Here is a 13,100-nt window from a genome sequence, read left to right as displayed (position 1 = left end):
TGATCAAAAAGTATTTTTTAATTTCAACTAAATACACAATATTTTAAACAAAAGCGTTTTGACGTTCTACCAATGCTTTCCGACTTCGAAAAAGCCCTTCAGAATACATCCTTATAATGTTTCCCAAACAAAGGATTAATTATAAAGTACATATCATATTGGATATTGGATAACTAATACATAATTAGATAAAAAAATTATTTTACATAATGGAATATTATGAATATTTTTTCACAACTATCTTATTATAACACCGTTTCTGTTATTGTTTTAATTCTTGACAGACAATTTTGACATAAAATATTTACGGACAACATTTGACAAACATTCATTGAAAGATGAAAAAAATAAAAAAAAGGCGACTCGGATTTTGCCACATCAAAAATTTCTCATACTTGTGGTCTTTTCCAATTACATATTAGTGGAAGGTAGAAAAGTGCAATAATTAGGAAATCTGCACATGAAATAGGTGAAAATCCAGAAGGTTGCACACTCCCACACCCACCAAAGCCAAATTTGTACGAACGGACGGTCCAACTCAAATTCTCAAAATCTGCCTTTGCAAAAGAGAGTTCTTCCACCGACCAACATGGAATTACCAAGTGGCGATTCGGTGTCACCTGAGTGTTAAAGTAGCAAAACTGTGCAAACGAATAGCACGCAAACACTCTTAATATTACCCATTCCCACTCTGCATCTTCTCAACACCGAACTTCAAAGATTTATCAAGGAAGAAGCCTTTTCTCGGTTTCTCTTAGACCCTCTGGCGCTTGCTGTATCAGAAATCTTGATTTTGATACCCTTCACTTTGTGAGCGAAACCCATTTCTTAAGTTTCTATACGAGACTTTCTTTTTGTTGTTTTTTCTTTCTCTTTTTTGATTTCAATGCAATTCATCAAAATTTTTCTTTCTCTTCATTTGCCTTATCTGGTGATTTTGCGGATACCCTTTTGGTTGTCGTCTTAAAAATCGAATCTTTATTCATTTTCGAAACTAAAAAATTGGATGATTTTCTCTTGAAATCAATTTAATTTATGGGTTCTTGGATGTTAATATAGGCGTAGATACGGATTGACATATACATATACGTTTTTGTTTTGTGAAGCGACAAGTGGTAGATGCGAAGGGGAAATTGGTAAGGTGAGATGAACTCAGCGTTTAGTGAACAGATACTTGCAGACAAGCTCTCAAAGCTTAACAGCACTCAGCAGTGCATTGAAAGTATCCTCCACTGTTTTGCTTGTATATTTGATGAATTCCTTATATTTTGGTGGAAAATTGTTGCTAAGCATTTTTCGTTTTCATTCTCTTGTCTGTCAAAGAAAAAGACCCGGCGGATCTGATTCTCTCTTTGTGATTTTTCTGGTTCTTGGCTGGGTAAGTGGTTGAATTGAATGATATACATTATGTGTCTGTTATACTGCTTTCCTTGAGGTTGTTTGCTATCTCATTGTTTATAATTAGTGAAACTGGATGGCTTGTTTCGGCATTCCATGTTGCTGTTGATCCTTCCTTTTCTTTTTTGATCCTTTGATGGTTTTCTATAATTAGATGGCCCTAGGGTTTTACTTGCATCTCTCTTGATCACGTGTAGGCTTAAAAACGAAAGTCTTGGAGTTCTGGATTTAACATGGGAAAACTTAAGGAAGAAATGGCAGTCTACCTAAGTACACACGAACTTTTGTCTGTGATGTGTTTATAATATTAGGACCTTTTATCCAGTTTCCAAAAATCTATTTTTTTTTTTTTTTTTTTTTTTGCCAGTTTAATACTATTAATCAAATGATGAACAAGTAGGTAGTAATACGCTATCTTCCCTCCCTAATTACATCATTTTTTTACTTGTTGAGGTATAATAGTTTTACCTGATTAGTTATTCACATATCTTATTGACATGCTTGAAATATATATTTCTACTTTATTAGCATGTGTACTGGTATCTCTTGGATGTGTTTGCTAATAGGTTCAATTAGTTGTTTATTTCTCCTTTTCCATTCTATATGGCTAGTTTTATCACAATACCGTAAGAATGATTGCACTGAAGATTTGCTTGCATAGGGGTTTATGATGCATCATTTAATTGAGCAACACAGTTTGCCGTTAGGTTTGTAGTGCTACACTACTACTTTATTCTGGAACAAAATAAGCATAAATTTGTATCTTATATGATCACAAACGTATTAGCAATTTGATATAATCACTTCTTGAATGGTTCTAACTGCACGCACCTTGTTTCTAGTTTCTACTACTTAATTTTTAGTTATTTTTTTGGCATGCTTTGTTACCTTAACTTTAACCATAGCATTGTCGCACTGGTGCATTTTTCATCAAAGTAATTCAGAGAAGGTTGTTGCAACATGGGACAAACAATTCCATAGTTCAGAGATGGCTAAGAAAGTACCTCTTTTGTACGTTGCAAATGATATTCTGCAGAACAGCAAGCGCAATGGAAATGAATTCATCATTGAGTTTTGGAAGGTTCTTCCTGCAGCACTCAAGGAAGTTGTGAAGGAAGGCAATGATCGTGAGAAGAATGTGGTATCCAGATTGGTAAGCTATTTTCTGGTCATTATTAAGGGGGTGTTTGAGCCATATTATTTTGGTAATAGTACATTCTTGAATAGTGTATTGATGGGAAATGTGTGGTTAAAAAATAAGGAAATCTTTTTGATTTGCGTGTAATATTATTTTATTGAAGGATGTGTGGTTGAAATGATGTCAAATCATTGTTTAAGAATGCATTTTTTTTTGGAATAATGTGGCTCAAACAGGCACTAAGATTGTGATTCTTGATTGGTTAGTTGAAATTTCTTGACCAGTATTATCATCATATTGATAGGTTAAGATTTGGGAAGAAAGGAGAGTTTTTGGATCTCTCAATCAAAGCCTTGAAGATGTTATGCTTGGAGAAGAAATGCCTCCACCTTTAGAGTTTGGGAAAAAACGTTCCCGTCCTGTCAGCATAGTTAAAAATGACTCACGATCTATAAAAAGGGTAGGATTCCGCCCCTGTTGTCTTTTTATGGGATTATAATTAATCTCTGTAACTTAGTCTAATTCCATAATATTTATATTAATTACCAACATCATATGGTTCTTATTCCTCATATATTTTTGTCTGAAACCAGAAATTGACTATTGGAGGAACAGCAGAAAAAATACTTTCAGCTTTCCACTTGGTGCGCAGTGAACATACTACTGAAGATGAAGAAATGAATAAATGCAAGTCTGCAGTTAATCGTGTGAAGAAACTTGAAAAGGACGTCCGCATGGTCTTAAAAAAAGGTAGGCTGGTATTTGGACAAGTTACGTCTTCCATGTAGGCTCGTAAGTACTTGCTTAGTATTGTAAAGGTTAATACTTAGGAACTTCTCACTGAAGGAGAAGAAAAATAAAATTTGCTGAAGAGCATTGATAATAATCTTTTAGCAGTCTTCTCGTTGTTTCCTGAGGTTATTCATGGTTTAAACACATGATGTTCTTTTTCTTTTATTATCAAAACTTGTCGTATTTGTTGTGCAGCTAAGGATTCATCATGGAACACCTTAGCTAAAAAAATTGAAGACGAACAGAATCTTTTGAATGAGAGCATTGAGAAACTTGAAGTTGTTGAATCAAATAGATTGGCCCTTGTATCTCAGTTACAAGATGCGCTTCATGAGCAGGTATATGATAGATTCTTTTCAAGAATTACTTTCTATATATTTGCAGAACTCGAAGATTTGGGTTGATATTCAAGATATCTTGCGGTTGATTCTTTGATTTTCAGGAATCTGAACTGGAGAATGTTCGGACACAGATGCAGGTATGTACCATGATGAATATTTATCTGTAAGAGCCCCTATTCTATGATGAATATCCAGCTGTAAGAATCTCTATTCTAGATTCTCCCATGTCCTATTTCTTTGGAGTAAAAGGATCATGCCTATGTTCTATTTCTTTGGAGTAAAAGGATCATGCCTATGTTCCCCTTGTTCTGTTTTTGTTGTGTGCTACAATGATAAGTTTGAAAACCATGCCCACATGTCTATTATTCACTCATGTCTATTAATGCAGTTGTGTGCATTGTGTTTCCTACTATGCCTTCGGTATGCAATGACTTTAAGGAAGACAGTACTTTGAGTTGGAATATTAGTAAATTCATTTTTAAAAGGAACACGATGTATGCACAATGGGGGAAAACTGCAGCATTATGCTAGGACCCCAGCTGTATTTGTTGCACAATATCAGAATAGAAATGAAATGTTGTATTTTATTGATGAATCTGAGAAAAACTACAATACTAGAAGAGAAAACGCATAGCTATTTGGGAGGGCCAGTCTCCCCACACTCTCTACTACTCAATTTTCTCTCCCTTTCCCAGATCCCCCCCTCTCACATTTGTTGGCATCCTATCTCACCATATATCCCACAATACCCCTGCCGCTAATTGAATACGTCTACTGAATCTGCTTCTCTATTCTACCGGATCCTTCTAGGGTATGTAGGCTTGATAGGAGTCTATCATTACTCGTCCCCCGGAATTCACCTTGTCCTCAAGTTGAAAATTTGGACCAATTCCAGTTACGATAAGAGCAGAGAAGGGATATTTCAACCTTAAAAATTTGGTGGACCGATTAACTACGAGTAGTATATTGTCCATGAAAACCCATAATCGGTCGTAGCCCTTCTCGAATTTTCTAGAAAATGAAACCAATGGATCAGAGGAATATTGTGGAAGGTACCATAATTGATTAACTCCGCGACTCCCTTTGCTTGTGCAACTATCGAATTAATTTACAACCCTAACGTATCAACAACCTCCACACCTTTGATGGTACTAAAAATCCTTCCACTTTTTGTAGCCACCTTCCCATCCAAATTTATTATCATTGATTTCTCAAACTATTTCTTCTGTCTCATTGTTTGGCAGTAAAGTCCTATGGCCCCTCTGATTAAATTCATTCCGACCCACTTTGGAAGGCACCAAATACCTTATGAACAAACGAGGAATATCCCAGAAAATCCCTTTTTTGAACTTCCAATTGATTACTCCCTTCTTTCCTTGTTTCAGCAAAACCTGCAGCTCCTTGTTTCGACAATGATGACCTTGAATGTATTCCTCATCATCTCGATAACAAGCCTCTTTTTCCCTCCTGCTCTGTAACTCAATGTCTGTCAATGTTTTAAAGGGATGTCCTTTTGTCGTGGCCAGAATGAACATGGAGGTGGTGGTGGATTTGGTGTTGATTGGGTTGGTTTGATGTGGTGCCTGGTGGGTTACGTGTATGGACAGGGAAATAGGGGAATTGTGGGCTTGGGTTATAGGTAATACCCCAGGGCCAGAATGGTTGCTCTGATACCATTTTTTAAGAACCTGAAAATTGTCGCTAGAATTTCTGTTGATGGAATGATGGGTGCAGCTCTGAGATGCCTTGCAATCTGGAGATCAAGGACCGGCTAGACACAATTTAGTAACTGGGAAATTGATGTAGTCTAGGTGAGAAAAAGTGGAGTAATAAATTGTCATTGAATTGCTAAAAGTGCAAAGAACTGATGTTGAAATGAAAACAGCAATTAAATGACACTTTTGAGAGGCCTGGAGCTCTCCTAATTGGCTCAACCATGCAATATTTTCCTCCCTATTGCATTCTACCTTTTTTGTTTTTAAGTATTTTGTAACCAAATCTAACAGAACTTGTTATTATTAACTGCTTCTCAATTCTTTTGGGTCCTTCTAGAGCTTGATAGGAGTTTATCACATTAGTCCTCGACTCGTTCACTTAGTAGAAAATTGGTCCCAATCTAATTTTTATTTTTATTGTTTTACTCCCCAACCTATCATTTATTTGACTCCATAGTTCCCCAATTGATAGATAATTAACTGTAAAAATTCAACATTCTTATAAAAAGATGATCCTAACCTTATTATCTGTGTTCACTAGGGTAATGTGCCTGTGTTCGCACATTGCTGATACGTGCACTTCTTGAATTATGGTCATTTTTCTTTCTTTATGAGAAATATTGTATCCTTTTAACTCAAATTTATTATTAAATAAGTAGGTACTCATATTTAAAATATTTTGAAAAGAAATATTAATAACAAGTATAAAACTAATTTTATGCTATATAATTGAAGAATTTTAAAGAATTTAATCAACATGCATTTGAGTACGTTTTTGAATAATCCGTGTCGGCGTGTCCGATGCACAACGTGTCGAATACATGTGTCCGTGTCTGTGCTCATAGTTTATTCTCAATTTCTATAAGACATAAATAAAAATAAAACTAACAGAAAAGGGAGACAATCGGCCAATTTTTGCACATTTGCACCACCAGAGGCTTAAAAATGAACTGTGGCTTTCTAAACATTGGACCAAATCCTTCTTTGATATTCAGAACAAAAAAAAAAAGAAAAAAGAAATCCATTCTCTATCCTCGTCATTTGGCTCTTGGCTTCCCTCAGACCACCACAAATCGTGAAAGGGAACTCCAGAAACACTGATACGAGCACCGTCAACATCAACAAACCCTAAATGGCATTGCTCCTATTCTTCCTTCATCCCAAAGAATGCATTCCACAACCAAAGCCCTTCTCCGAACCCTTTTGCTTATCAATAAGTGCCCTGTCGTTGGGTGGTGCTGCCGCCACTATTTTATTGATATGTTATACCATTATTATTATACTTTTTCTGGATATCTCGTTTGTAGGATGACTTAAACCAATCGGTTTAATTTCGGATGATATTTCATTATTGCTTATAGAGCCGACGATCTGGTGACGGTGGATGCTGGTGAACACCTTGTATGAGTCTCTGCTGGCTAATGTTGGTGAAGCTGCCACCGTATAGGAGAACCTGCTGCTGATAAGTGGGTTTAGTTGGTTGGGGGATGGCATTAGTCAGCAGCGGTTGGAAAGTTGGAATGGATGGCGATTAACCTTTTAGCGCAAGTGTAATGACATTTTTGTCCCTAAAAAATGACACCTGACACATGCATGTATACTTGACATCTGTCAATTGGGGGACCCTGGTGCTGCAGAAATGATAGATTAGTGGAATTAAATGCCAAAAAAAGAAAAAAGATTGGGAACCTGTTAGCTAGTAAGTGAATAGGCTGGTAATGCTGCAATTTTTCCCTGCAGAATGGAGATAATAGATAAATGGACTTTGATCAGTTTTAACATTATGCTAATGTGTTTTTTTTATTTTTATTTATTTTTTATTATCAAATTAATTTCAGGTAGCACAGGCACAGGCGGACAAAGGTGCAAAAATGCTGAAATATTTGGATGGAGATGCAAATGCATCAATTGTATCATCGGATGCCAATACAAAACCTGCAGCACAAATGATGAGAAAATCTGCTGCATCTATTGCTGCTGAGGTTGCAGATAGGCTTGCAGCTTCAAGCTCCTCTCGGTATATTATGACATCTGTCCTCTCCACATTTGCAGCCGAAGAAGCCAAAAATGCTGGGCTGATGAATTCTTCAACATCATCTGCTTCTTTCTCATCCAGGGTTAGTAGTCCAATACTGAAACCCGAAAACCATCTGCCTGTTTCAGATTTAAATGTTTTCATGCCAGCACTACAACTCAATTATCCCCAAAATAACGCTTATCAGTCCCTGATGGTGACTCCGCCTACAATACAAGGTCAAATTTCAAATTCTAAGGTTCAGTATCATTCCATCCCTAATCTACCACAGCAATATATGCTGCCATCAGGTGTAATAGTGGGTTCATATGATTATGGTAGTCTTCCTCCTTTGCCACCTGGACCATCACCTCCTGCACCTCCACCCTATATGGTGAACCCAATGGTGCCTTTGGTCCAGCAACCACTTGTAATGGGCCAACAGCCACCCACATTCTCTCACCAGCAGCTGGGCCCATTACCTCAGCAACCACCTTCAGCTCCTAATTTTAGTCTTCTACCTCCCATGCAGGCTCCTGAGATGGTGTACAATGGCCCCCCTTATCAATCACAGTGAAAAATTTTAGATGACAGCCGCTATCGAAAGGGCAGACAATATACTGAAGAGTTCAAATTTTTGTTTGTGGAAATGGTTGTTTTAGATACATAGGTTTAGTGGTTAATCCTATCAAATAGAGATTGGTATGAATAGCATTTAATCTATCCACTGGGAAAGAGCAGTGACCTCTATCGCAGTTGTCTGTTGTCTCTTTCTCAGTTATGATAGACCAGTATGATGATGAATCAGAATGAGTTGGCAATTTTGTATTTTCTGCTCAAGCTAAGCTAAAATGATTAGCTTTTCTCCCTGAAGATCATTCTGGAGCCCTGCATTTCTTTGAAGGCTTTGAATGAATATGTGAACTGTTGAGGGGAGCATCTGCTTAATTTTATATTGTGTAGTTTTTGCTAGTGATTGTTATCAGTTTTTCCCTTTCAAAATGCTAACAAGTGATGCAGCCTTCCTCTTTCTGGTTGATAAAATTTTGTTAATTTGACTAAAATATATCGGCCTGAATAACAGGGGATTTATCTAACGCGAGTTTATTTAGCTTGAATTTGTTTTGGTTTTCTATGATTAATACTGTGCAATATGTTCTGATTTTTTCAATGCAACTTGTTAAAGGTGTTAATGGTTCCATGTCTAGTCCTGGAAGATGAATGCTTCCGCTAATTAACTTCATTGTTTCTTGTAGAAATAGATCACTGGCTTGAAGTTAATAACCACAGAAATAGCAAGAACAGAATTTGGCTTGACAAAGGTTCTGTATTTCTTAGGTATTCTAATTTTTTTGTTTTAAGGATGAAATCAGTCTTAAAATCAATTTTATTGTGCTTCTAGCCTCAGACTTGTCAACGGAAGGGATTATGGAGATTACCTTTCCATAATTAGTGTATATATGTAATTACTGTTTAATATACGATGTAATTAGACATACTATAGATAGAGTCAAAACTATAGCTATAATTACTAGAATTGAATCTTGATTTATATTTAATTTTCTATACAATGAAAAAGATCCTCAGGAGGAGAGCATTTACCCAAATCTTGACATGGTATTAGAGCTCTCGAAGAAATTTTTTGATTTTTCGGTATTTCGAGTCATTGAGGATTAAATTTTGATCTAGTGACTAATTTTATTCAAGTCTTGGAGTTGGCGGTATCTGCTTGCCTCTCAGTTTGACGGCAATTAGTTCTGGGGCTGTTGACATTTTTGTTTAGTGAGGGTTGTTGAAAATCTTTTACAGAGGAGGTGAACCAATTCGGCGATATTGGCTTCATCTGGTTGATCGATTTGGCTATTAACTTCTAGATTGTCGGCGTCTCTACCGTGGACTTCCAGAAATTCTGTTTGGAGGTCTGGAATTCTGGTGCGGTGAGCATGGACAAATCTGCATTCTGTTCTGCGATCTGTGTTCTTGGGTGATGGCTGCGCTATCGGGATTTGTTTGGTGAGACAATATTATAAAGAATATTATTATGTTTAGCTTCCAATTTTAATTCGTATTTTAAGAAATATAATTAGGTTTAATTTAGTTGCTTTTATTAGATATTTTCCTTCTTAAAATAGAATATTTCAAACTATATATAAAGGGCTCTTTTGCATTGTAATAAGACAACCTTTGATTATGAAATAAATTGAATTTCTCCCCATCTCCTTATCTCTTCCCCTCTTCCTTTCTCATCTTCTCTCCCCTTCCTCTTCTCCTATAATTCTAGTGTCTCATCGTGTGTCATTTGGTCTGTCAGGCATTTGGTATCGTGAATTTCTGTTTTGGGTAGTGAATTATTTCATTAGGCGTTGGGTTGTTGCACATTTGATTTGGGCTGTTTTCTTTTAGTTGTGTTGTGGGCTTGCTTGTTGGGTTATTGACTATAAGACAACTTTTGATTATGAAATAAATTGAATTTCTCCCCATATAAAGGGTTCTTTTGCATTGTAATAAGACAACCTTTGATTAAGAAATAAATTGAATTTCTCCCCATCTCCTTATCTCTTTCCTCCCTCCCTTTCTCATCTTCTCTCCCCTTCCTCTTCTCCTATAATTCTAGTGTCTTATCCTGCGTCATTTGGCCTGTCAGGCATTTGGTATCGTGAATTTCTGTTTTGGGTAGTGAATTATTTCATTAGGCATTGGGTTGTTGCACATTTGATTTGGGCTGTTTTCTTTTAGTTGTGTTGTGGGCTTGCTTGTTGGGCTATTGACTGTCTTTCATCTGTGGCTGATTTTGGTGGACAGTCTTTTAAGGCTGAATTCTGTTGGGTCATTCCTGAATTTGAAGGAGCACTTTGGGCCTTATTGGTTTATGGGCTCTCGTATTGCTGATTTTATTGAAGTATTTCTGTTGGGCCTATTTTATTTGTCAACTTTTTTTGGAGTATTTCTTTTAGGCCTATTTTTATTTCTCAGAATGTCTACTGAAACCTATTTTGCTAAGTTTACAAGTAAGAATTCTGCAGTGTGGGCATTTTAATTTCATATGTTCCTTAAAGGCAAAGAACTTTGGGGTCACATTGATGGAACCTCTTTGGCTCCTACAGATAGTAATAAAGAGCGAAGTCAATGGAGGGCAAAATATGCTTGCATTATTTCTTGGATTTTGGGATCAATTGAGCCTCACTACGTTGTCAAGTTTTGTAACTTAATAATGGAGTTAGGATGTTGAGCTCACATGAATTGATATTTAATTTCCACCAAGTACTATAATTGTTTTAGCCTCTATTTTATCTAAATGAATGAATGTTTAGATCAATGTTTCTAACTAAATCTAATATAATGATTGTGATGACGAATTCAACAATATTATGTAAATTTGAAGGAATAAATCAATATGAGAAAGCTTAGGGTATGATTTCATCTCACTATCAACAATGTTTCTCAATTATATAGTTATCTCTAATTAATTTTTTTCAAGTTTATAAGCAAGAAACCTAATTTAATTCTTTTTTTTAAAGATCATGAGTGTCCGGGCCAGCTCATGCGCACCTCGACTAATTCCACGGGGTCCTGAAATTTACAGTTGGGTACTCACATTAGTGGTTTTGAGGAGACTCAAACTGATGACCATTGGGGAGCAAATCCAAGGCCTGACCACTGAGTTACCCCTCAAAGTTGAAATCTAATTTAATTCTTCTCCATCTCTCGAGTGTCGAGTAAAAACTATTTCTATACTTCAATTCCAATATTTTTATTCTAAATTAAAATTTAGAAATTATTAAGTTTGTGGTTCTTAGGTGGAACAAGCTCTAAAGATTTTATACTTTCTCTTGGAACCTATAAAATTTAGGTTGTGTTATTCTTAGATAGAGCTTAATTTCTCTTTCTCGCGTGTCGAAATTGACTAGTATCAAATTATTTAATTATTGATCATGCAATTAAAAACATTAAACCAATGACAATAATAAAGGGAATGAAAAATTTCATAGAAATAACTAAATAAAAGCAAAATATAATATCAAGTTTGGCTACATCAAACCTTAGATTAGAAGTTTAGAATATGATAGGAAACATGGAAACCATCAAATTTATGAAGAACATAGGGAGAAAAGAGAGAAACTAGTATTGTAGAGATTCAATCTTCTTCTCTTTGTTGACATTAACTCCTTGCTTATTGCCTTCTTTGCTTTGTTGAATTCTCCCCTTAAAATTGGTCTTTACGGTTGTATTTATAGTTTTGCAAAGTTCCAAGAAGAGTTGGAGTCGAATTGGGTTCTTTTCAAATGCCAAAAATAAGAAAACTAGGTCTCATCGACGACGCCCCGAAGCAGCACAGCGGTTTCGCGATGATTATGTTATTGGCACTGCAGCGCTAAACTTTTGTTTCTTCTCCCGTAGCGCCCATGCTATGGTGCTAGGGCGCCCAACCCTTGCTTTTCTCGAGCCTGGGCCCTAGGATGCCCGGGTTCTTTCCTTTTTTCTTGATGACATTGTGGCGCCAAAGGGTTGGTGCTGCTGCTCCGGCAAACTCCTTCGATTCATTGGCTTTCTTTCCTTCTATCACTTAATTTATTTCATCGCCTCATCAACGTCACACTTTTCTCCAACTTTTGTAGCATTCAGGCCACGACATCCAATCCATAAAACAACCATCAAAACACAAAATATCACAATTAAGTAGCATTAATTCATGAATGGAATACACTCATCAATAATCTGCAATAATTATCACAACTAAGGAAATTTGAAATTATTTGAAGCGGGTCTAAAATCAAGATTCAATTCTAGAAATAGTAGTTATTATTTGACTCTATCTATGGTATGTGTAATTACATCGTGTATTAAAACGTTATTATATGTATGCACTAATTATGGAAAGTTAATCTCCATAATCTCTTCCATTATATGACAAAACAAGAAGATGAGCTTATATTCTACTAAACTTGGAATTGGCTCCATGAATCTTCATGATAAACAAATAAGCAATGGGAAAGGATTAGCCCCTGTTTGGCCCCCATTACCTGAAAATGGTAATGGGGGGAATATTATTTTTTAGAAAAATGAGTGGTTGAAAAAGAAAGTAAAGTTTTCGATTTACGTGTAATATTATTTTATAGAAGATTGTATGGTTGAAAATAGGAGAGAGAAAAATGAAATGTAATGTAATGTAATTTAATGTTAATCAAACAGGGGCTTAATGTTCCACCCATTCGATATCGTTTTTGCAATATGTAGTCAAGTCATTTTGGAGTTAGTCAAATTGGATTCATTCAAGTTAGAATATATGCTCTAAGTCAATTTTTTTCTTTGTTTGTCATCATCACACTTTATTATCCATTGTCATATATGAGTTTGAGTTTAGTTTGTGGACAATAGGTTCTTGGTGGATGAACCACCCAAATGGGGGAGTGCCCATAAATAAATGATATTAATGATTAAGTTTAAGGATGGTATGTATGATGAATTTGATTTGTATCTACAATTTTTTACTCTGTGTTTTGCTTTTGGCACCAATATTAATGGAGACTTGCAATTCTCATAGGCATTTTGCTTCAGGAAATGATAAAAGTAGCTTTATTTCTTATGTTGTAGGTTCATCTTTGAAAGCAATCATTTCCAGTTTGGATTTTTTGTGGTGAGTGGTACTTGCTAATATTTCTTTTGGCATTGTACCTTTACTTTGTTTCATGATGTCTCATCAG

At 35.8% G+C, this 13,100-nt stretch overlaps 1 protein-coding gene across 8 annotated transcripts in view; it reads left to right on the top strand.

Annotated features, from left to right (window-relative positions):
* The first annotated feature begins 494 nt into the window (after positions 1–494).
* LOC111394813 (regulation of nuclear pre-mRNA domain-containing protein 1A-like) overlaps positions 495–13,100 on the top strand; it is a 28,482-nt gene continuing 15,876 nt past the window's right edge. For 3 of the 8 annotated variants that reach the window (XR_002702738.1, XM_023020821.1, XM_023020820.1), the window contains exons 1-8: positions 496–810; positions 1,107–1,222; positions 2,304–2,551; positions 2,841–2,996; positions 3,130–3,286; positions 3,524–3,666; positions 3,771–3,806; positions 7,223–7,637. Coding sequence is in view for 6 of the 8 variants with exons in the window: in XM_023020821.1 (XP_022876589.1) it covers positions 1,147–1,222; positions 2,304–2,551; positions 2,841–2,996; positions 3,130–3,286; positions 3,524–3,666; positions 3,771–3,806; positions 7,223–7,637 (1,231 nt within the window). In the remaining 2 variants the exon portion in view is untranslated. Of the gene's footprint in view, positions 811–1,106; positions 1,223–2,303; positions 2,552–2,840; positions 2,997–3,129; positions 3,287–3,523; positions 3,667–3,770; positions 3,807–7,222; positions 8,431–13,100 lie in introns of those variants that run through there. The other 5 variants (XR_002702740.1, XM_023020823.1, XM_023020822.1 and 2 more) reach the window with 3 other exon arrangements.

The sequence above is a fragment of the Olea europaea genome, chromosome 5 (genome assembly GCF_002742605.1).
Source record: "Olea europaea var. sylvestris chromosome 5, O_europaea_v1, whole genome shotgun sequence".
Taxonomy (NCBI): Eukaryota; Viridiplantae; Streptophyta; class Magnoliopsida; order Lamiales; family Oleaceae; genus Olea; species Olea europaea.
Note: the sequence above shows the minus strand (reverse complement) of the source record. Positions and strands in the feature narration are given on the sequence as shown.